Source organism: Grammomys surdaster, unplaced genomic scaffold (assembly GCF_004785775.1).
Source record: "Grammomys surdaster isolate TR1022 unplaced genomic scaffold, NIH_TR_1.0 125807, whole genome shotgun sequence".
NCBI lineage: Eukaryota > Metazoa > Chordata > Mammalia > Rodentia > Muridae > Grammomys > Grammomys surdaster.
Window position 1 is genome coordinate 769,142 of NW_021620638.1, and position 24,465 is coordinate 793,606.

The 24,465-nt window shown below is 38.3% G+C and overlaps 1 protein-coding gene across 2 annotated transcripts in view; it reads right to left on the reverse strand.

Moving 5' to 3' along the window:
- The window catches only part of Aoah (acyloxyacyl hydrolase), a 217,728-nt gene that overhangs the window by 143,472 nt on the left and 49,791 nt on the right, over nucleotides 1-24,465 (reverse strand). Inside the window, exons 3-5 of one of the 2 annotated variants that reach the window (XM_028789280.1) lie at nucleotides 21,028-21,094; nucleotides 12,735-12,834; nucleotides 10,905-11,149 (exon numbers count right to left, since the gene is read on the reverse strand). In XM_028789280.1, the coding sequence (XP_028645113.1) occupies nucleotides 11,099-11,149; nucleotides 12,735-12,834; nucleotides 21,028-21,094 (218 nt within the window). In that variant the 3' untranslated portion in view covers nucleotides 10,905-11,098. Of the gene's footprint in view, nucleotides 1-10,904; nucleotides 11,150-12,734; nucleotides 12,835-21,027; nucleotides 21,095-24,465 lie in introns of those variants that run through there. The other variant, XM_028789279.1, reaches the window with a different exon arrangement.

The following is a 24,465-nucleotide window of genomic DNA, read 5'->3' on the forward strand; positions in this document are numbered from 1 at the left end:
TAAACAGAAAAAAGAAAATCAGATACATATTGTTTGCTTCCAGGATAAAAAAAATATATAAATAAGACAAAAGGCCACTTCTTTTCAAGTGCTCTCTCGTCACTGCACAATGCTTCATCTTCATACAAATTTCATCAATACTCACATTTGCTTCTTTCCTGCCCATATTGTACTGTATAGTCAGCTATGAGTACCACTGGCATATTTAACCATGGCTATTGCTTTCCTTCCTTAAGCAATGCCTTAAAAACTATTTTACTTAGCAGTTTATCAACCCTGCTCCTTTTCAACTATTCATTGACTTTACCACTAATACCACTGTAATGGTTAATGGTTAATCTACATTGTCAACCTGACCACATTTAGAATCACCCAGAAGACACATCTCTGGGTGTCTGTGAGGACCATTTTTCAGAGGTCTAACTGAGGAGTGTACTCTTATTGGCTATGGTCCCAGACTAAAGCAAAAGGAAAAGCCTACTAAGCAACAGCATTCAATTCTCTGTCTGCTTCCTGACTGATGACAGAATGACAAGCTACCTCATGCTCCCACTGCCATGCCTTCTCTGTCAGAATGGGCTATAGTCTCTCCAACAATGAGAAAATAGGCAATATAACCACCAGTTTGATTGAGTTCTACTTTGTTAGAGATTGTCTTCCCCACTTTCATGGCTTTAAAAAATGTTGAATTCTATTTGTATAGGTACAGTGTGTGTGTGTGTGTGTGTGTGTGTGTGTGTGTGTGTGTGAGATTTGTATATGAATGCAAGCATGTATGTGCCATGTGCACATGTAACAGAGGACAACTTTTGGGAGTTGGTTTTCTCCTCCCACCATGAGTTCGAGGGATCAAACTCAGGTCATCAGGCTTACATTGCATCTTGCAGACCCTGCTTCCTGTTCTACAGAAAACATGGCATATATTTTATCACTAAACTTTCTATTTACTTTGCCAAGTCAGAAGAAACAATTCTCAACCCCACCTTGTAGATGAGACCATGAAGACCTTGTGTTGCCAAGGACGTTATTGAAGACTTTGCCATTGGCAATCTCTGTTCCCTTTGATTTCCTCTGTTGTACTTGTACTGTTTGGGCATACACACAGCTCTCCAGTGCAACTCTAAGGTCTAACCATATTGATAGGATGATGGCATGTTCCCTAAGCAAATGATTTCTGGTAAAAATAAACAGGTCAGTCAGATTATGAGTATGTTTTGTTATCGTTTTAAAACAGTAGTGTTGTTTTTGTGATGATGATGATGCCATTTTTCTATTTGCCCTCAAATTGTTAAATAAATCATGTCCAATGTTAGACAACTAAGCAGTTTGTATTTTTATTATTTTCTTATTAACATGTGAGTGTGTGTGTGAGTGTGTGTGTACTCACACATGAGTGCAGTTGCCATGGTACACACGTACAGTTCAGAGGAAAACTTGCTGGAGTCAGTTCAACTCTTCTACCCTGTGGATCCTATGAGTTATCTGGCTGGAGGCCAGCACCATCACCAGCTGACCTACCTCCTTGGCTATTTAATTATTTATTTATTCATTCTTGCTACTGTAACAAATTTCCTTAAACACTGTGGTTTAAGAATGAGAATTTATTCTCTTGCAGTTTTTGAGGTCAGAAATCCAGGCTAAGTTAGGGTGTCAGCAAAGCACGTCCCTTCTGTATGCACCCAAGGGGAACCTTTTCTTTACTTCTTCCAGTTCTTAGTGTTGACATTTTGTCTCATGGACTTGTTACTTCATTCCCTGCCTCTATTGACCCATTTTCCTTCCCTTCTCTATTCTCTATTTATTTTTTCTTTTCTTGTATGTGTATGCATATAGGTATGTGTGTGCCTGTTTATGTGCCTGTGCATATAGAGACAGAGGACAACCTTGGTCTCAGAAGCTATCTACCTTGGTTTTTGAGACAAGGTCTCTTATTCAGTGGTACTCACTAGTTAGACTAGGCTTTCTGGTCAGCGAGCACCAGAGAACCACTGTTCTTGCCTCTGTAGTGTTAGGATTGCAGTCATATGCTATGGTGGCAGGACTTAATGCACTCTAGGGCTTTCATTTTTATGTGGCAAGCATTTTCCCAAACATGCCATCTCCCTAACCCCTATAATTACGTTTGCTTTTCTCACTCTGATCCTAATGTTTGCCTCTTATAAGGATCCTGTGCTTATGTTGGACTGACACAGATAATCCAAAATAATCTCCCTATCCAGAGATCCTTAACTAAATCACACCCCAAAATTTCATTTTTCCCTAAAATGCACCACACTTAAGCTTCTAGGTACTAGGGTATCGATTCTTCCTGGAGGTACAGAAAGGGGATTATCCTTTCTACCCTGATCTTCATTCAGTAACAGCTGTTGAGTGGTTAATATATTCAGGGAACTGTGTTAGGAAATTGCTGGAAATGGCACAGCTAGACGCTCCCTCTTCTCATGGAGTTTATATTCAAATGGGGGACAGATGTTAAATAATGACATGATTACTTAATGCATTCCTAGTAAGTGATAGAAAGAGGTAGACTGAACAGAATGGGGAGTTTTTATCACACAGGACCTGTCTCTACTTGGTGCTTTAGAATTATATTTCCAGGAAGAGATGACTTCCTATTAGAACTCGGGTGTAGATGGCTCATCATGAGAAGAGAAGGGTCAGGAGAAGTCATTAAAATTCTAAAGCTCAAAAGATCTTTTAAAACCATTCAAATTTATCATGGTGATAAGCTTTCTGGAGGTAAGAAGGAAAACCATTTTCTTAGAGGTAGTTTTCATTCCTGAAATCCTCAAGAACAAGACAGGAGCATTTTTCCTTCATGAGTTGTTGTCATTTTATTATTCATATAAAAGTAAAAATAATAAAGCCCCTCCAGTAATATGTACATAGTGACTATAGCTATAAACAATCATGCCCTCTCATTATTGTGTACACAAACACTATAAGTAAAAACAATAACGCCCTCCAGTAATGTGTACACAATGACTATAAATAAAAAAATAATAATGCCTTCCAGTAATGTATATATAATGATTATGGAAACTATACTTTGATTTCTCAGATTTAGGTGGGGATTCTTTTTTCTTTTTTCAGTTTTTAGAGACAGAACTTTTCTGTGTAGCCCCTGGAACTTGCTCTGCAGACTAGGCTGGCCTTGAACTTACAGAGATCTGCCTGCCTCTGCCTCTGGAGTGCTGGGATTAAAGGCATGCCCCACCACTGACTACCTGGGATTTACTTTTTACCATTTTGTTTTAAATAGATTTTGTGACCTCCTCTTATATCCTCTGGTTCTTGAGTGTTTTCTATTTTACACTTTGGTGTGATCAGTACTTAATAACTTACTCAGAATTATAATCAACTGCTGCTACATTTAGTTACAGAATAATCCTAAAGAGCACTGTATTAAAGACTTGAAATATAATGAGTTGTTTTAGGTGATTGTGGAATACACTTGAGAAGGCTGATTGCTGGACCCTGATCTCTAGGACCCTTTGACCATCACATGGCTTTACTGTGTGCTCCAGCCATGATTTTCCAGCACAAACCTAGAGCAACAAGATCAATTGGCCATGGACTGAAATTATCAAAATTATGAGCCAAAACAATGAAACAATTTTTTAAAAAATATCTTGAACATCACATAAGAACTTTCTCTCTGGGTTCTGCTGATTTACTCTACATTCATGAAATCAAGGGTAACTTACTTGTATCATTGTTTTTCTTCCAAGATTGTTAACATTTCCTTGAATTTAGTGGCATCCAAATAAGCCTTTAAGGAAATCTTAATGGATAAATTCTCCAAGATTCCAAATCTGGATTAAAACAAATCCATCTTGGCTTCTCTAGTGAGATCCCTTAGATGCTTAGAGAAAAGACTGAGGAGTGAACCATGTTCCAACAGTGTTTTATGCTCAGTGTCGTAAGCATCCTTATATTGCAAATGTTTATGGAGCAGTTTAATTTAGTGGCCTTTGGTACTTCTGAGATAACCTATTGCTTAATGACCATCAAAGACTTATGTGGCAGAAAATATATGAGAAACAAAGGGAATCTCACTTTAAATTTTGCATTTTTAGTGATGAAAAAAGGTGACTATTACCTTTACCAGTAAGTTTTGGTTCTTTAACTTTTTTGTCTATGAATGACCTGTTCGTGGTCATTTTTCTTCTTACTGATTTTTAAGAGTACTTTCGAGCATAGAAAAATATTTTTTTGTGTGGCATATTATAAAAACAACTTTCAAGTTTTCCATTTGTCCTTTGGCTTTGTGTATATGGTAGATATATTAATAATTTTATTTCAGACTTCTTGGTCACAAAATATATGTACAAGTTCCTAGGTTTTTCTTTGTTTATGATACGTCCCCAATCTTTTATAGTCAAACTTCAGATTATCTGGAATTTGTTTTTGTATCATGAACAAGTAAACACATAGCTTAATGCCCTCAACACAGACACAGACACAGACACAGACACAGACACAGACACAGACACAGACACAGACACAGACACAGACACAGACACAGACACAGACACATATGTGGTGTACATAACCACATCTAGTATTTAATTCTAAGATGTAAGTAAAAAGTCCACATTTACCACTGGTTTCAAATGCTGTTTTAATAAAAAGCTATTCAAAACATATTCTGGTTTAATTCTGGACACCACATTCTGTTCTATTTTAGGCTGACCTTCAGTTTCTAAATGCCATTCCGGTGTCTATTACATTGTTTTTAAAAGCTATAGGTGTTTAAAAATCCTTGGGAAGTTTTAAAATATTATCAGTTCAAACATATAGCAAACAACTTTCTCAGCGTTTTCCTCATGTGTCAAATTAGGGCACTGGAAACTGTACGGAAGATTTTGATAAACCAAGGTTGGATTGCCTCTTATTATTGACCCCTAATGTGTACCTATCATGCAGTAACAGCTTTGGAAACATCCATTATATGAAAAAAATGTCACCGTCTATGTCTTGAAACCTGTTGGCTTCTTCCAATATGCTTTTGATTATTTTTATTTCTGGTTTCAGAACCCAAAGGTCTAGCAGGCATTCAGGCATAGCCATGGATTTAATTAATTAGGCTTAATTTAATTTGAAACACTTTACCTCTTCTAGAATATTAAGGAATTAAATGAATTCCAAGGGTTGTAAACTGTTCTTTCTTTCCATTTAGAAAGATCACCAGATTTTCTAATATTTTGCCAACAGTAGTGACCAGCTACTATGCACGAAGGATCTCCAGTACTGATGGTCAGATATCTAGCTTTTTCCATATTTAATAGTGTACATTTTCATCATTTCAATGCATAAGAAAATCCTGTTCAGACACTATGCACAGTTAAGGCAGAACAAACATAAGCCAGAGAGGGTCATCAAATATCAAACAGGACAGAGAAAATGATTCTGTCTAGTTTGTCTTTTAGATTGTGGGTGTGGGAGGGAGTCATGCAGTGTCCAGTAAGATGTTGATGAGAGAACTGATTCTGTTTCCTTGACCCAGGGATTCTGTTAAGATGAGAATATTTAATTCATTGTTTTTCCCAGCATCTATCACAGATGGTAAGTCCTGATTACAGTGATGAAGGGGCACATGTAAATGTGAGACTGGGTCCTAGAAAATGGGCATGAGTTAAAGAAATACAGAAATGCACACACACACACACACACACACACACACACACACACACGAAAACTGATCTTAGAATCAGAGATTCATTTTCTTGATTCAGAGAAAAGAACAGTTGCTGATTACTAGAAAAGTCTTTGGTTGTGAATAAGCAGGAGAGTATACTCCCATTCCCTTGCCGATTTCATTTTATTTTTGATCCATGGATTCATTTCTTCAACAGCCATTTATTGAATATCTATTAGATTCTAAGAGCTTTTGCAGCTCTGAGGATATACCCTCAGAAAGTTCTTGTTCAAGTGCAGGCTTCCCAGTGCTCCGTCTGCCACAACAGGGAAATAGCTAGGACATACACTCCCAAGGTCTAACTGTGGCCTGGATCAAAATGGCTCACTAGAAAGGGAAGAATAGATGCACATAGATTTTCTGGGAGCTTAGCCGCAGGAAGTCAGAAATCTAAGACTACAATGAGACATTTCCTGGGCCACACTGAGTCTGTGAAAATGAAGGCCATGTGCTGGGAGTGCTAACACCAGCAAGTTTGGACAAGAAGCAGAGAGATAGGAGCAACATGAAGCTTGAGTGTTCACATCTTGCAGATAATGAGTTCAAATTGTAGCCCATTTATTTAATATACACATATGGGTATCTTTAGTGTGTTATTTCATGAAAGGCAGTGGAGACAGAGTGCTGGGTAGGTATAGCCCCAGCCTCATACCCTCATAGCCTCGCATTTAACACTTAGGAAGCCACTGGTTCTGTTCAAGGAAGAACAAGAAAGAGTTTGACAAATCCTTTGTGATTGAGTGGAAACAAAGGAATGGCTGGGGAAAAGGATGATGAGGATAAGTAAAGCTGTGATTTTGGATATCTGCAATGTTAGCAGATAACAAATAGAAAGAGGGACATTGCAAGGGACAATACTTTCAGGTCCTCAAGAACAGCTTTCAAGCCTGGGCTCCAGTATAACTGCTCTCACCTTTCAGTGCTCAGCAAAAGCTGTATAGACTGCAGACGCAGTGCCAAGGAAGACACTTAGTGATGTTCAAGAGTCAGAACACTGGGCTGTGGGCCCTGGGGTGTGGCTCCATAGTTACTTCTAAAACCTGATTCCCATTTTAATGTAAGTTGACCATTTTGAACTTTGGGATATTCTACGAAGACTGGAGTAATCCTCACAAGGAAGCAAATATACATTTAGCACTGCCCTTCAAATCTGATTGAATTCATCAAAAACATTGCAAAATGCTTGCAGGCCACCAGAGTCAGAAATGAGACAGTGAGAAGGAAAGATATCTTCCCACCTCCAGAAAGGTTTAAGATGCCGCTGTGAGGGGGATGGAAAGGAGATCTTTCTCCATCAGGGTAGTCTGACTGGTGGTGGATGAAGATGCAGTACTTTCATACAGAGCTACAGAACACAGTATCCTCTAAGCTGTGAGCTAGGAGACTTTTAGATAAAGAACTATCCTTCTCAACTCAGGTACTACAGCATGTGTGTGTGTACAGGGGGCGTGTGGGGCACGGAGAGCAATTCCTACTTTCCTCTTCATCCTGTGCTTGATCAGCTCAGTTGGATTGATGCCGACGCTTTGCTTAGTTTGGCTTCTTAAAGCAACATCCAGACCAGAGAAATAGCTTTTCCTTAATGGGCACCCAGAGAGATCTACTCACGACTACTGTAAAAACAAAACAAACAAACAAAAAGCTGCTAAAAAATAGAAAGTTTGAGCCAGGCTGTGGTGGCGCACACCTTTAATCCCAGCACTAGGGAGGCAGAGGCAGGCGGATTTCTGAGTTCGAGGCCAGCCTGGTCTACAGAGTGAGTTCCAGGACAGCCAGGGCTGCACAGAGAAACCCTGTCTTGAAAAAGCAAAAAAAAAAAAAAAAAAAAAAAAAAAGAAAAATAGAAAGTTTACTAAAAAAATGAAGAGCTTAGAGACAAGAGACCATGGCCTGAGCTCACAGCCTAAGTGCAACATTGTGAGCAGAAGTGCACTGTCACATGTACAGGACAGAAGTCACTGAGGATCGAATCTCAGAAAGAGTCCACTTTTGTCCTTGAGATTTTAGCCCTAAGTCTGTGCTGTCCAAGAACTTGAATTAGAGGAGATGGCAGATATTTGAGCATAAAATAAAGTCCTAAGGCAACTTGATTATTTTCCAGCCACACAAGAATTTGTCACATGTCACTTTCATATAATTAAAGAAGAGACTCACTCCTCCCCATAACAATGTAGGTCAGCTTCTCAGGAACCAGATCCCAGAAGAACTCCCTGTGTACCCAAATCCATCCTCTCAGTGCAAGAGAGCTTCTCTGCCTGCTTCCTAAAACAGTGCTCATCCTCCAGCAGAGAGTGAGAAGGACCTAGCTCTGTGAAGGTGGTGGAAGTGAACTAGTTAAATATAATTCTCATTTAATGTGTGTTGGGTTGGGGAGGCGAGGTCAAACTTGCATGTGCCTTTTGGATATTGGTAAATGTGAAAGGTATCTGTAGCACATTTATAGTGGTTGTAATTGAGACTGGTCTACTAACGGTGAGTCTGCTGCGAGTTTCTGGACTGAGGATCCCAGAGGGTACAGCTGGGGAGGAAGAGTTACAGTTCAATTTTAATTTGTAAGCTGTGACGGAAAAGGCCGACTTTATATACACAAACACACACACCAGTGCCAGCTATACTTCTGTTTTGAGTGCAAAGAGAACGGGTGACGGAACCCACCCCTAAAGATATCCGTCTGGTCTTCACAGTGTAGTCCAGCACATTTTACTTCTCCCTTCTCTCATTCCTCTTCTACCAACACTTATACCCAAGCTACTCCCCTTGTACTTACATCCTAATAAGGAAATCCATATAACTACTATTATAGTCTATGAAATGTTGACAGCAATACCTACTTTGTATGATCAACTGAATTGATGTACAGGAAACACTTGAATCAGTCATTAGCACATTGTAAGGACTAGAAGTTAGTTTATGATGGTACTTAAGAGGATAATCAGCATTTTAAGGTGGAGAGTTAGGAATTGTTTTATGGAAAAGGTGGTAGTTGGAATGGGTTTGCAATGCACGTACTATACCCTACCTTACTCAGCATTCTAACTTAGTTTCACCACTTTAAGAATCTCTGTGCACTTATATGTGCCTACAATGGGCCAAGATGTCTAAACTAGAGCCTGCTTTATAATTGAGGGCTGAATATCATGTATTCACAAAGATGAGTGTTTTGTAGACATAAGGAGACATGAAAACAACATGTATCTATCTGCTAGCAACAAAGTACGATAGTGCATAGGTTGTTTCCTCTCATGATTGCATAACTGATTGGGAGATACAATCACAGAAAAAAATAAAAATTCAAGATCTAGAATTCAATTTCTGCTGACTGCATATTGTTTTTTTGTACCAAGATGAAAACTTAGGTGTTTAACCGTTGTAAGTTGAGTGTCATCTTTCTGTTTTGAATAATTCCACCAACATGAAATTCAAGAATACAATTTTATATAAAAGAGAAAATTTGTGGTGGCATTTCAGAGTAGTGGCTATTTTGGGGGCACTGACGGAATTGTCACAGGGAAGTCTAGTGGCTAAAGATTCTCTACAGCTGCATGTTTACATATCTGTATGAGTGATTTGAACTTCATGGGAATAAACAAAAAAAGCTATGGATGTTTAAAACTACGTGTTCAAAATGTAATGTTAAGTAAGAGACACAAAAATCAAACTAACAAACAAAACACAAAGACACTCTCAAAAACAAAACAAAGCAACAACAAACCTGACACAACATTATCAGGAAGTAAAAACTTCAGTGTAATCTAATTTTTAAAATTAAGTGAACATTTTAATGCTATCCCTTCCTGGTGATAGGATTCCAGTTGGTTGTTTTGGAAATACACATAGCAGCTTGAAAAACCAACTTGGTGGATGTCAGGGTTGTGGAGATACCAGCTGCATCTCTAAGGGGCAAGGCGAGGATGCCAGTCCTACTTCTGCTCATTCTTATGTTGGTGACTCACAACAATCTACTAAATCCCTCAGTGTCCCACTTTTTCCCTGTGAATAAGAGGTGCTAATGGAGCTGGAGTCTTAGCACTGCATAGGCAAATAGACAAGATGAAGCATAGCATCTTCCTCCAGAGTCTGAGGCAAGCCCTCAGGACATGTCAGTTATTGATGTTAAAGAAAAGTTCAATGCAGAGAAGTGTGAATCTGGAGGGAATATCCTGTATTTCTGGATTATCTGCAGAAATAGAGGCTGGTGATAGGCATTTATAGTGGAGGGAGAGGGCCTGGAGCAGTCTCTGAGCAGAGTGAAGAAAGTTTCTGAGACACCTGCAAGGGGAGGGCCTCAGGCTGACCAGCAGCCCAGAATGCCCTTGAGTGGCAGCTGAGCACTTCTAAATGAACCCTTTCTGTTCAGTCCCAGCCAAAAAGGGTTACTGAAATTCTAAGTCAGCAGCTAAAATGGGGGGTGAGGGCTGGCATGGGAAAGGCCCAAGGTTCAAATCCCAGCACCACAAGCAAAAGCAGAAGGTTAAACTGGAGGAGCTGAAATGAAATCTGGTGTATAAAATAACTGCAGATGATATGTTTAAAACAGGTATGCCTGAAGTTTCCACCCTGGCTTTCCTGGATATTGGACAACAAGCTATAAGATAAAATAAACCTGTTCCTTCACAAATTCCTTTTGGTCCTTATGTTATTACAGCAGTGGAAATTATTGATTAGGGGAGGCTAGTTGGGTAGCAAGCTTCAGGGATTCACTTGTCTCTGTCTCCCAGGAACAGTGATAACAATTGTGTGCCACCATGCCAGGCTTTTATATGGGTCCAGGGTTTGCAACTCAGGCCCTTATCCTTGGATAACAAGTGCTTTACCAACTGAGCCATCTCTCCAGCTCCTAATATTTAATATTTTTACTCAGAAAAATCACGTGTATTGTTTAAGCCACAGATTATTATAGTTGACTTTACTTAAACATAAATAACATGTTTAAAAACCAAAACTTGTTATTATATTATATACAGGAAAATCATAATTCTAGGGGAAAGTGTATATAATTATTTGAATAGGAAGTTTATGAAAATCAATACTGTGAGCTTTAGCTAGTTTTATATTGTACTCTGACATACAATATGTGTACAGAATTAGCTCAACATTTATAGCTTTGTCTAACCAAAAGCGAACTAATAGTTGTTCAAAATGATATGACACAGGAGATTCTTAAAAACCACCTCAAATAATCATGACAGTGACAGTAATCTTCTTAGATGTCATTTTAGTAATATTTTTAATGTATTATCTGTGTATAGTATTGTTGGTATTATGCTGATCATTGTATATATATTTACTTAAGAAACTTGTGAGGGTAGTATTTTATTATAGTCATCTTATGTGTCAGGACAGATAAGCTCAGATGAGAGCAACCAGTTGACCAGATTTTCTTAGGATATGGAATTTTTAGTACTGATCCCTGAAACATTCTGGACATCTTGAGATGATTTGGTTGTCCTATAAGAGTAATGAGGGGTAAAGATGGATATAAATCCCTGATTTATTTATTTGGTTCTCCTATCTATCACCAATACAGTTCAAGATTTTTGTTGATAGTAGAATAACCTAGACATTTTCTAATGGGAAAAGAGATCAAGGATGAAGATGAATATTTTACATGGATTAACTGAATATATCATCTAATAAACATTATCAGTAAGGAGGTAGGATACAAAATTTTTATATAAATATCAGTAGCCCTCATACATACCAAGGACAAGCATACTGAAAAAGAAAACAGTAAAATAATCCCATTTGCAGTAACCACAAGGTAAAAATAAAATACCTTGGAATAAACCTTGCCAAGGAAATATAATAAACCTTTACAAACTTTTAAGACAAGAACAAAACTTTAAGAAAGAATTAAAGAAGACACCAGAACATAGTAAGATACTCCCCTTCCCACCACACTCATGAATTGGAAAAATCAAAATATGAAAATGGTTCTCCTATCAAAGGCAACCTACAGATTCAATGTGATCTCAATCAAGATCACAGGGATAGTCTTCACAGGCAATCATAAGTTTTATATGAAAACAGAAGACTCTGGATATCTAAAGCAATCCTGAACAAAGAAACACCGGGGTAGGTGCAATCATATCTAATTTCAAATTATACTATGGAGCCATAGCAATGAAAACAGCATCACACTGGCACAAAAATAGACATTTAGATCAACAGTATAGAATTGTGTACCCAGAAATAAATTTATGCAATAGCTACCTGATTTTGACAAAGAATCCAAAAAATATACACTGAAGAAGATAGCATCTTCAGCAAATAGGAACCTGGGCATGAATGTTTAAAAGAGTGAAACCTGAACCCTATATCTCAAACCGTTAACTACAAGTGAATCAAACTCTTCAGTGAGAGATTTGATACCCTTAAATTGCTAGAGGAAAAAGTAGAGATAACCTTCAATATGTATGTATAAGTAAGACTTTTCTGAATAGGACTCAGGCAGCATAGGAAAAATTTACCAATGGAATCTCATTAAATTAAAAAGCTTCCATACAGCAAAAGAAGCTGTTAAGTAAAGACAAAACTCATAGAACAAACAACTTGTCATATATATATATATATATATATATATATATATGTATATATATACATATATATATATATGCACATACATATACAAAATAAAGTATTAATAACTAGAAAATACCAGGGGGAAACAAGACTAATAGAGAAACAGCCAAACTTGAAAAGGGATATGGAACTAAGTGGTTCTCAAAGGAAATTACAAATCCTAGGAGACACTCTAAAAAGTGTCCAATATCCTTTGCTACATGGGACTGCAGATTAAAAGTATTTTAAGATTCCGTCTCACTCCAGTCAGAAGGAAAGACCATCATCATGGTACAAATGGCAACAAATACATGGATGTGAAAATAAGGGAATCCTTAGACACTGAGAGTAGTGTATACGTAAGTTTCCAGTCCACAAACCACTGAGCAAATGAAGCCCAGTCTCCCTTTATAACATTTCCGATGTGCCTAAAGTCTCCTGGAATGTGACATTCAGAGCAAAGCCCACTCACCTGGGGATGTGGGTAGAGACGACACTGTGATTGGACAGCATCCTGCTTGCAGAATTCCAGAGCATGGCACACGACATCAGCCTTCATAGCTTTAGCGAGTCTGGCAGGAAATGGAGCAAAGCAAAAGCTATTAAGATCTCTCAGGCATTAGGAAGCAGAAGCTCTATCAGAGAAAGTTAAATCCCCAAGATGGATTCGGATGCTCTCACAACCTGGCCTTAGAATTTCACCTGGCACATCTACTGGATTGTGATTGCCTACAACACTCCTCTCTTCTGCCTCTTGCATAAAGTCCTGAAAACAGAATAGTGCACACAATCCCTGAGCTATGAGTTAGCCTCTCAGAACATGCCAGTGTTTTCAGGAAAAGCCACAAAATGTACTGAGAAAGGACAAACAGAAAGAATAGGACTAGATGGAAGGAATATTTAAAGTTTACTGGACCCAATAGGAAAAACTACATTGGCTATACATAATTTTATGCACTTAAAATTGTTTTCTTAAGATTTAGTAAGAATTTTGGTTTCTTTAAAAACTCAGTTATGTTATGTGAATATGTTTTTGTTTTAACCCAAATATGGGATAGAAGGCTGCTTCAGATTGTCCACAACAGCTAACTATGATTTGTCTTGTTCTGGCAGGGGTGTGATTCTGCCAGCTAAAGATAGTTTACATTTTGCATTCTGGGGACTCTTGAGAGGGTACTCTCTTGAGGGGACTCTGAGGGGCTGTGGTGACTGCTGCTCCCCCTGCTGCTGCTGGTGGTGGTTCCTGCTGCTGCATATGCTGTTTGCTGGATTGTTGGTTGCTTGTTGGAGATATCCTGATAACAAAGGTTGTACTTGCACCAAGGAATTCAACACCATTAGACAGCAGGAAGTAGTCTAAAGAGAGCTACAATCCCTTTCCCCTCTAACCTTTATCACCTACCTAGTGTTGAGGTGTTGCGAGGGATTAAGATGGAGAAGGATGGTAGATATAAGAACTCAATAAAGTAGCCCAAAAGTATGATTATGCTTAGATATAATCTAAACAACCTTTTCCCTTTTAAGTTAAACAGTCTTGTAAATTAAAAACATTGTTGATTTGTTTCTTTTCTAGCAGATGCTATAAGCACAGTGATCCTCAAATACTATGGTTGTGTCTGGATTCAAAGGAGCTACGACAAAATGTAATGGTTCATTTTCATTGTCAAATTTAATATACTTAAAACAATCTAGGAGAAGCATCCTCCATGAGGGAACCCACAGAGAGGTTATGGAGTGGTGCTATCTGATGGCCTTGTGGTCCAGAGTTGACAAGAGAGGGTAAAGGAGAAAGCTTGATGATCCCTAACATTTCCCCCTCTGCTTATTAACTAAAGATGTATATGACCTTGATTTAGGCTTCCACCACAGTTAACTGTATCCTCTCAAATCCTGAGCCACAATAATTCTTCTCCCTTAAGTTGCTTCTTGCCAGGTGTTTGGTCAGAGCAACTAGAAAAGTAACTAACATAGAAAATTGTTATGGAGAAGTGAGTTCATTACTGGGACTTCCCATTTAATTCATAGACCATGTAGTTCATGGGCCTTCTGAACTTGTTTATAGCAGAAATGTAGAAGAGGTTAGAGCTGCGTACCTGAATAAACAGAGAATAATGGGTAATTCTTATGAGAGTTCAAATGACAAGAATTCTTATAGAAATTGAGTGAATCAAAAAGGATTCTATTTATAAGGTTTCAAAGAGGAATAAGTACTACCTGAAATTAGAATAAAGGTAATTTATATGATAGTCTAGCAAATAATTGGCTGGGTTTTGTCCATCCCTTAAAAATCCAAGTGAGGCTGAACTCAAAAGTAATGAAATACATTGTTTTGTGGAAGAAATTTCATTATTTCATTCAGGCTGTGGCATGGCTATTACTCTCTTCATTTAGGGAGGTTTAGAGTTCAAATCAGAATGCTATGGAACATATTCTGGCAGTGAATAAGACAAGGTGGTTGTGGACAAAGCATCTTTAATTGTTAGAATAGCACTATTGAAGATAAACTATGAGTTTCATAGTGACATCAGGAAAGGTATGAGTATCCAACCTAATAAAAGCTCCTTGGTGTAACAATGAAATTCATTTTAAAAGAAGACATCTGAAACTTAGAAACTTCATGTTAGTATTCTGAAAACAAGGGCAGACTAGGGAAATAATTTTCTAGGTTCATCCGTCTACTTAGATGCTGCTACATCTGTGGTACAAAGGGCCAAGAGTAAGTTTTAAACTGGCAACAGAACTTGGCATTATTCACATGCACAACCTAAGAACTACAGCGTCATAAAAGCTTGTTCCAATACCTTTGAAGGACATCAAGGTCAAACAATGATCAGTAGAGTCAGATTATGAGTGTAGACTCATGAATAGGCTGTGCATGAAGTGGTGGAGGTGAAGCCTAACTTGCAGTGGAGTCTCCAGAACATAGGAGAGATCAATATGGTGTGTGTGACATTAGTTGAGGAAATCAGGCATTGCATAGAGCCTGATGTAAGTGGGAGGTCACAATTGCTACAGGTAATGGGACTTGAAGGCTGACTCTAGTCAACTCCATTGGGGCACAGATACTATTTAAGAAGTGTTTTCTTTAGATCTTCCTTAAATGTTTGATAGAAATCAATATGAATCTGCCTAGTTCTGGGATTTTCTTTTGGGGGAGAAAATAGCTGCCCCAGTTATGTATCTATTAAATTGTGTCTACAGACATTAAATGTTGGTAGGTAATATGCATTTAGAAATTTAACTATTACTTATAGATTTTTTTTTATCATCATGGAATGTAAGATTACAATTCTGTAATTAGTTTGTTACTCTGTAAGAACAGAATTACAATGCTTTCTACTTTTTATGTCAATAAAAGCTATTATGTTTAAGCCATGCTATAATTATAATTTCTGCTCTTTAGTTTTCTTATGAAAGTGTCCTTTCCTGATCTCTGAAGGCTACTGCACCTGAAAAGCAGGGTTTGTGACTTGCAGGGAAGCAACAGTGAGTACCAAGAAGCGAGATGAGACTAAGAGGGGCAGCAGCTGGATTTTTTTGAAGCATCATCGAGAACAGCAGAGGTCAGGAGCAGACAGGAGACCTTGTATCTGGATACTGCCTAAAGTGGGATTTCTACCTAAAGGGTAGATAAGATAGTCTCTTCCTGCATGTCATGGCCTTAATATTTACTTCCCAAAACTTACATGTTCAGACTTAACCTTCATGAATTATATTGAGAGTGTAAGGAGAAGTTCTGTTTATGAATAGAATTGGTGCCCATTTATAAAGGAGATTCAAGGAACTTGTTTGCCCATTTTGTCTCACAGGTTTAGAAAAACAAAGCAAAACTATCTATGGAGCGAAGAGGGGACCCTATCAGGCATCTAATCCAATAACGCCTTGATCATGTAGCCCAAGTCTCTAGATCCATGGGTGGTAAATTTCTGTTGTTTTTAAATTTTCCACTGTCAGACATTTTCTTACAAAAGTTCAAACAGATTAAGACACTGCATGGCAAGTTTTGGAGGAAATGTCTTGTTTCTCAGATTTCCTCTTTACAGAATCCCATGGCTATGGCTGTGGATAGAAATGTAATTGCTACATAATTAGTCCATGAATTATTGAGAACTGACTAGTATGAGATAATAGGAAAAACACCCTCTAGGTCAGGAAATGTATTTAATATTGGAAGGCAGCTATTCAGGTTAAATTAAATCATGAGGCTGTCATTTTCAGGGCCTGAATCAACTCAAAGCAGTTTTTGACTATTTAAAACAAAGTTCAAGAAGAGGACGAATGTAAGGAGAGATCCCTATTAACATGGATCTGACAGGGTGCTGGCACTAAAGGGATGCTGTTGCTTACAGGATGCTGGTTTTGACAGCATGCTGGCATTGCACTGATAGGGCACTGGAGCTGACAGGGTGCTAGTGCTGACTGGGTACTGGTGAGAGCAGTTGCTGGCACTGATATCGTGCTAGACGTTTATGGGCAAACAAGTGGTGGACAGACCCATTCACTACATCTGTATTTCTCCAAAACAGTCCTATCCTTCATCCTTCTCTGCTTCCTTCCTTTCCTCCACCCTATTTCCATCCTTCTTCTTTTGATATATATATTCGGGATTTCTTACACAGAGAAAGAATAAAATATAGTCACAGGATTTTGAAAGCTGTCAGCTAGTCAGGGACTCAGAACTCAGTAGTGTAGGCATAAATTTTTGGAACCTACTTTTAATAAGAGTTCAATCTCTCCTCTAGCCCATTACCCAGCAGAGGTAATGGAAGAGAAAAGTTATTAGGATATAGTGTTCAGCAATAGTTCTTTGGGGGTGAGCTTGATCTTCTTTGGCAGCAGTTCAGTCCAAATATGACAGCAAACACTGAATATGATTTAGCAGCTGTAGACCAGTCCTCTAGGCAGCCGGACACCGGGCACTACCTGGCTGCTACTGTCCAGTCCTTTTAGCAAACAGACACCAGGCAGCTGTAGTTCAATTCTAAAGAAACTGCTGAGTTTGCCAACTGGCCTGAGATGAGGGCACATATGTGGCAAGCTGCTGCAGGAATCTCATGAGCAGTTCTTGAGTGAGTTATCACAAATGGAACTCAACAACGCTACGTAAGGCGAACCAAATCACTTGTGTCTTTAGTGAAGAATAACAAACCAAACCCAAATTCAGTGCTCATCTTCCACTGTTTGTGGGGTCATACTTATACTCCTTCTTCCTGGGTCCTTTCAGATGTTTGCTATATCTAACCATCCTTTCACTTGCATCTGTTTCAGGAAAAGGCTTTCACATGTTTGCTTTAGCAAGATATCCTTTCACATAACTAACTTTCCAAAGAAACTAGATGTTTCCATATCACAGTAGAGTAGTAATTAAATTATAAACACAAGACCTAAATGTTGTTCTGGAGGTTTGCACAGCACGTTGTTGGCGCATTTGTGAATGTGTGTGCACTGATGTCCTTGTATGTGGTAAGAGTGGAATGTCTATGTTAGCTTGGAAAGGATCAGGGAAGCTTCCAGAAAAACGTGACCAAGAGCTAGGGTCTAAAGAAGTAGGATGATGTGTCTGGGATAGCTTTTAGATGTATGAAACACAGGAAACAACTGTAAAAGTCTTTATACAGGACTGGCCTGTAGTATGAGCAAAACACTGTGGAATGTGGTGTACTGGGAGGTAGCAAGGGATGAGTTTGGATGGGCTAATAGGACCAGTTCATGAAGACTCTTGTGTATGGATCCAAAGTCATGAGAAGAAAGTGAAGATCTTGAAGGGGATGTCATGGTTAGGTTTGAATTAAAAACATATTTTTTTTTCTGTAAACTAGTAGATTTTGAAATATAAGGATAACTGTCAAGCTCATGGGCCTGACTTTAATTGGGGTGTTGGGTAAAGGATAGAGTTCCTGCTACGTTCACAGCCAGAATCCAGAATAAACCATATCTAGCAACAGATGAGTTCAGTATTAATAGTGACAGGTCCACACAAGGAACACTGATTATCTCTCAGATCTGTATGATTTTAAGCTTCTGTTTTTAAACTTCTCTGGCTCTAGGCCACGCTATTGTAGGGGGTGACACTGTCCTCTCAGCTTCACCAGTATAATCCAACTCTCAAGTCAATGACACATTCATTTTAGAAATACTCATAGGAGTACTATATCCAAGGAGGAATCCAGAAAACAACCTGCATGGCCATTAGTCAGTGAGTATGTGAATAGCACCCTAGAGACATAGTTCAGTATCATACAGTCAGAGTTAATGTGCTATAGTGATGACAGCTATGTGGGTGATCTCAGATATTCATACATAAATGGCATATATAAAATGTAAAACCATTTAAAAACTAAAAATATATACTTTAAAATATTATACATAATACATATAATGTAATATAGTATAATATGGTTATTTATTATTATCATTATTATTATGTGTGCACGATGAGGAAGGTGTGTGCCATGACACAGGTATGGATATCAGAAGACAACTTTGTGGAATCAGTTCTCTCCTTCAATCTTTACATGGGTCTCATGAACACAGGTAGTCTGGCTTATGTGGTAACCACCTTTATCTGCTAAGCCATCTTGCTGGCATGTAAATATATATATATATATATATATATATATATATATATATATATATGTATACATTCATATGTGTGTGTGTGTGTGTGTGTGTGTACATTGAGAGAAGGATGAACACAGAACCTAAGATGATGTTCTTGGGAGTAGGCAAGATAAAAGAGTTTATAAGGTTAGACTCTGTAGTGGGAGTATTAAAAAATGAATAACCAACAGCTTCCTGGCACCCAAGTTCCCACATTGTAGCCACACAAACCAGAGCTCCAGAGCTCCAGAATCTCACCACCTAATTCACTAAGTTCCCTTTGGCGGTCACTACCACCTCAGCCCTGTGCTTCAAATCCCCCATAGCCTTCGTGGTGCATATCAGACAAACTCATGCTTTCGCTGTGGAACCCAAGCAAGCAGTCTCATGAAGAAAAACACCACACAAACTAGTTCAGAAACAATGGTAACTCAATCTCTGGGCGCAACAACTAGAATCCTAATCTTGTATCTATATTAAATCTAAATCCTCCGGTGGCAAATCCTGGTGGACCCACCATAGAAACCAGGGAATGCTAGTAGCTGCTACATACTATCCTCATGTTGTCCCCAACCAAAAAAACCCCTTCTCTCCCCGCTTCCTCTCTTCCCCTATCCAAATTGGAAGTCTCTCCTATTCGCCCAGTGATTGACTCCTTTATTCATTAAGGGATTGGTTCACAAGAAGTCACCTGAGTGACTCACTCCTTGTCCACAGCCCCTCCCAGGATAGTGGAATTAACATCAAAATACAAACAGCCCCAGGTCTATCCACAAGACTCAGTTGATTGTCACGATCCTGTTTGTGGCATGGGTTTGAGTGCATGTTATATAATTCAAACTGGGTAAATGATTAAGTCACAAACATAAGAAAATCATATATGGATGTAAGCATGGTAGAAATGAAACTATTCTAAAGAGACACTTGTGTCCCTCAATCTTACTATCATATCAGACTATTTTTAAAAAAATAGATCCAAATAATGGGAATTTCCCCAGGAATCCCATGCTGGGAGAATCTTGTTTCCTGGAAAAGAGATTTCACAGTTTTCACCAGTTGTTAGAATGCTTTGTAGAATGAAACTGAAGTCCAGACAAGGATGAATCAATGGTGGGGCATACCTTGGCCAGCTTAGATGTTCATATCGCTGGCCCAATATTTAAACTTTATTCTCACTTCAGAACAGAAGATGAACTGTAGGACATCAATGCCATCTCCTTTCCCTCTTCCCAGTGTGGCCACATTGAACAAACACCTCTTTCTACCTTTTTACTATTAACTTTGAAGAGGTCAGCTTATGAACTTTGGAAAGGTCATGGGACACTTGCCCCTCCAGAAGGGAGGGGATAATTAACATTCCTCAAATCACAGTTGGGGTGGGGGGACTGACCTGAGGGTGGAGACACATTCCACAGGATGGACCATTGGCCACCCACAGACAAGGGAAGTCCTTGCCACCTCATTCCCTAAAGACCAATCGGTTTAAAAGTCACACTGTTCTACAAATCATATTGTGCCTAGCTACTGTTTCTCTATTCTACCCACTGGAAACTGTATAAAGGTTGGCTGAATGAGCTACTCTGGGTCATCTCTTTTTTTTGTATGCAGGATGACCCTAGCATGCTGAAATAATAAAATTTCTCATGCTTTTGCATTGATCCCCAGCTCTGCATTGTTCACCCAGAGAGTTCCCATAAGCTAAGGCTCCTCAGAGTCTTACATTTTGACCATTTTAATTGGCTTGGAGATAGATGGCCTGGACCAGTGACTGCACTGAGGCATAAACTGTGACCTCAAATTGGGTTACATGGCTCATTGTAGAGAGATCATCATGAACATGACTCCTATCTGGTGCTGCAAAAGATGATTAAAACAGAAGGAAAAGAATAATAAAGAAAAAAAGCAAACAGACAAGGGTGGTACAGAGACACTGAGGCTAATAGGCTAGGAACCCTGGAAGACAGAGGGCTGAAAGCTACTGGAAGAGAGCAGAGTAAGTACTGGGAGCTCAGAAACAGAGTCAGACACCCACTTTATCAGTGCATAGCATAGGGTTATTTGTTGGTGGCACTGTTTGTAAATCTTGTGTGGAAAGTGCTTGGAAAGAAACGGAGCCAGATTTCCACACTGTTCAATACTCACATATGACTATACACCATACTCACAGTTTTATGATATCTGAGCCAAATGTCTGAACCAATAAATAACAGGAGGTCTTCAAGAACAGCTTTTCTAAGAAAAATTAAAAAAAGGTAAATAGAATACATTTTGTTATCATAGTTTAGAACATGAGTTAGAGTTTATCTCTAAGAAGAACTAAGACTAAATGATTAATGGTGACTATTAGTTTTAAGGGTTCAGTAATTTTAAAGATATCATGGCTATTAAAGCATCACTTTGAGGAGTTGGAGCAATAGCTCCAGAAGATCCACATTGTGACTCACACCCATCTGTAGCTACAGATCTAGAGGATCAGATACCCACTTTTGGACTCCTTTAGCACTAGGCACACAAGTGGTACACAGATAGGCATGTAGGCAAGCTACTCACACCCATGAAAAACAATCCTTTCCATAAAATATTTGTGTGAATACTATTTTTCTGCAGACATTTGAAGATCAGTGTCTTATAAAACTATAGATTTCATTTTTTTTTACAGCAAGGAATATAAAATGTTGGCTAAGATCTCCTTTGTTGAATGACAAACAAACAAACGTATTGAGAAAGAATCAGTGAAACTATCTTGATTTGTGGCTTTTTACAATAGCCTCAAAAACTAAATATCATATGATAATGTTAGCCATGCAAGTGGATGAATACCAAGCTTATATAATAAAAATTCACACACTAAAGAAAAATTAAATAATACACCAAAAGATGGAAAGATCTCCCTTGCTTGGGATTGATAGGATTAATAGTATGAAAATGGCCATTTTACCAAAAAACATCTACATATTCAATACAATCCCCACCAAAACTTCTAACACAATTCTTCACAAAAATTGGAAAACAAAAACCCTTCAACTTCATGTGGAAACAAAACCACAAAGGATAGTTGAAAGAATCCTGAAAAACAAAATTCCAAGTTATACTACAGAGGTATAGTAATAAAACCAGCATGGTATTGGCATAAAAAACAGACATGTTGATCAATGGAATTGAATTGAGGACAAAGATGTAATTGCACACAGCACAGATACCTGATTTTTCACAAGTTGAAGAAAATCACATTGGAGAGAAGATGACATTCTCAACAAATGATGCTGATAAAACTGTACCCACATATAAAACTGCAAATAGATGCATATTTATCAGTCTGCATTAAAATAAATCTCATGGACCATGGACCTCAACATAAGACCAGATACCATGAACCTGATAGAAGAGAAAGTAGGGAACACACTTGGACTCATTGGCACAGGAAATAACTTTCTGAACAAGACATGGATAACACAGGTAGTAAGTCCAACAATGAGTGGGGCCTCATGAAGCTAAAAAGCTTCTGCACAGCAAATGACATCATTATTAGAACAAAATTGCAGCCTATAGAAAGGGAAACATCTGTATTAATTACTCATCTGGTAGAGGATTCATATCTAGAAAAGGCAAAGAATTAAAACCCAGAACATCAAGAAAACAACACAATTTTAAAATGGGGTATAGAACTAAACAGAATACTCAAAAGAATGAAACATGAATGGCTGAGAAACACAAAATGTTCAACACCCTTAGCCATCAAGAAAACATATATTAAAACTACTTGATATTTTATCTTATCCCAGTCAGAATGGCCAAGAGCATTAAAATAAATAACAGCACATGATGGTGAAGATGTAGGGAAAGAGAAATATTTATTCATGGCTGGTGGGAGTGCGAATGGGTGTAACCATTATGAAAATCAATGTGGAGGTTATTAAAAAAAGCTGAAAATTGATGCACCACAAGATCCAGCTGTAATACTCTTAGACAGTATACCTAAAAGACTCTGCATCTTGCTACAGAGATACTTGCTCATTCATGTTTATTGCTATTTTATTCCTAACAGGCAGAAATTTGAAATAACCTAGATGTCCATCAACTGATGCATGGATAATAAAAATGTGGTATATTCAGTTATAAATAAAAATGAAATTATGAAATTTTCAGTTAAGTGGATTGAGCTAAAAACAATTATCTTGAGTGATGTAACCTAAAGGCCCCAAAGAAAACCCAAATAGTTCATGTTTTAACTTATATGTGGATGTCAGTTTTTAAGCTTTAGATATAAGCGTTTCAATTTCAATAACCACAGAGTTTAGGTAGCTACCAGGGGACCAGGAAGGAGGAGGAAATCTTCCAAGGAAGGAGAATATAGTGTCATAAGTAGGTAAAGGGGAAACTAGATAAGAGGACTAAATGGCAAGGGGATAGGAGGGCATGATGAAGAAGGAAATGGAGGGAAGGACTAACACTAGAGCAGTTTTTTAAAAAAAATGGCATAGAGATCTACACTGTAGAAGCCTCCTAAAAACATATACATATTTGAAAATAAAATAAATAAAGTTACCATATAATGGGGGAGACGATGCCCCAACTAGATAGCTTATGCCACCAAGTAAAATTTCCAGTGCCAGGAATGGGCTACATTTTGTTGAGTTGTTGGCCGAAGGGGTCTCATAGAGCCCTCATCCGAATATCATAGGAAATTTCCAAGGTTATTGGTTATTCTCCAAAATCTGATATAAGACCATATTGGTGAAGACACACTTACTTATGTTATCAAACATGGAGAAATTGAGCTGGTCCTCAACCAGAAGCTTGACCCTGACTTGGGAGCAGGAAAAAGGTAGAAAAGTAAACAATTTTGTTTTTTAGATATTTAGCTGTATCCTACAACAGTGTATCCTACAAAACTGTATCCTACAACAGTGACCTGCCTGCAAGATATACTGGTGCCACATAATGGCACACACGTTATGGAAGTAAGCACATACTTTTTTGATTGGATTTAAGGCACAGTCCATAAGATGAAATCCATATACTACTACTAAAATGGCTAAGAAGTCCACACTACATGAAACCCAGGCCTAGAACAAAACCAATATTACTACTCTTCAGCTAAAGGAACATAGAAATAAAATGACTCCTAGTGACATATTGCTATACACACAGAGTACAGCATCATTCAATGCTCATCAAAGAAGTTTCTTGCAATACATGATAATTAATACAAACACTCTCAACTTGATGACATGCAGAGAGTGAGAGACCTTGGAACACTCAACCCTAAATGGGATGTTTTTATCAAATTCCTGACCTCAAGGTTCAGAGCTTTATGAGGAGGCGGAAAGATTGTATAAGCCAGAAGTGGGTGTCTCCAAGGAAACAATGTCTTCTCATCACAACAGGACATATGAACTGCCAGAGACTATGATAGTACACAAGACTTAGACAGGTTAAAACAGACAAAATACAGCAAATACAGCAAAGAGAAGTAGAAACAAAGTCCCAACTCTAACTAAGAAGCTTTTTGCGGGCTCCTTCTGGTCTGGACCCGAGTGCTCAGCAGATCCCGGGAGTCAGCTCTGCACCCAATCTCACAGAACCCAGAGGAAACGGGGCTC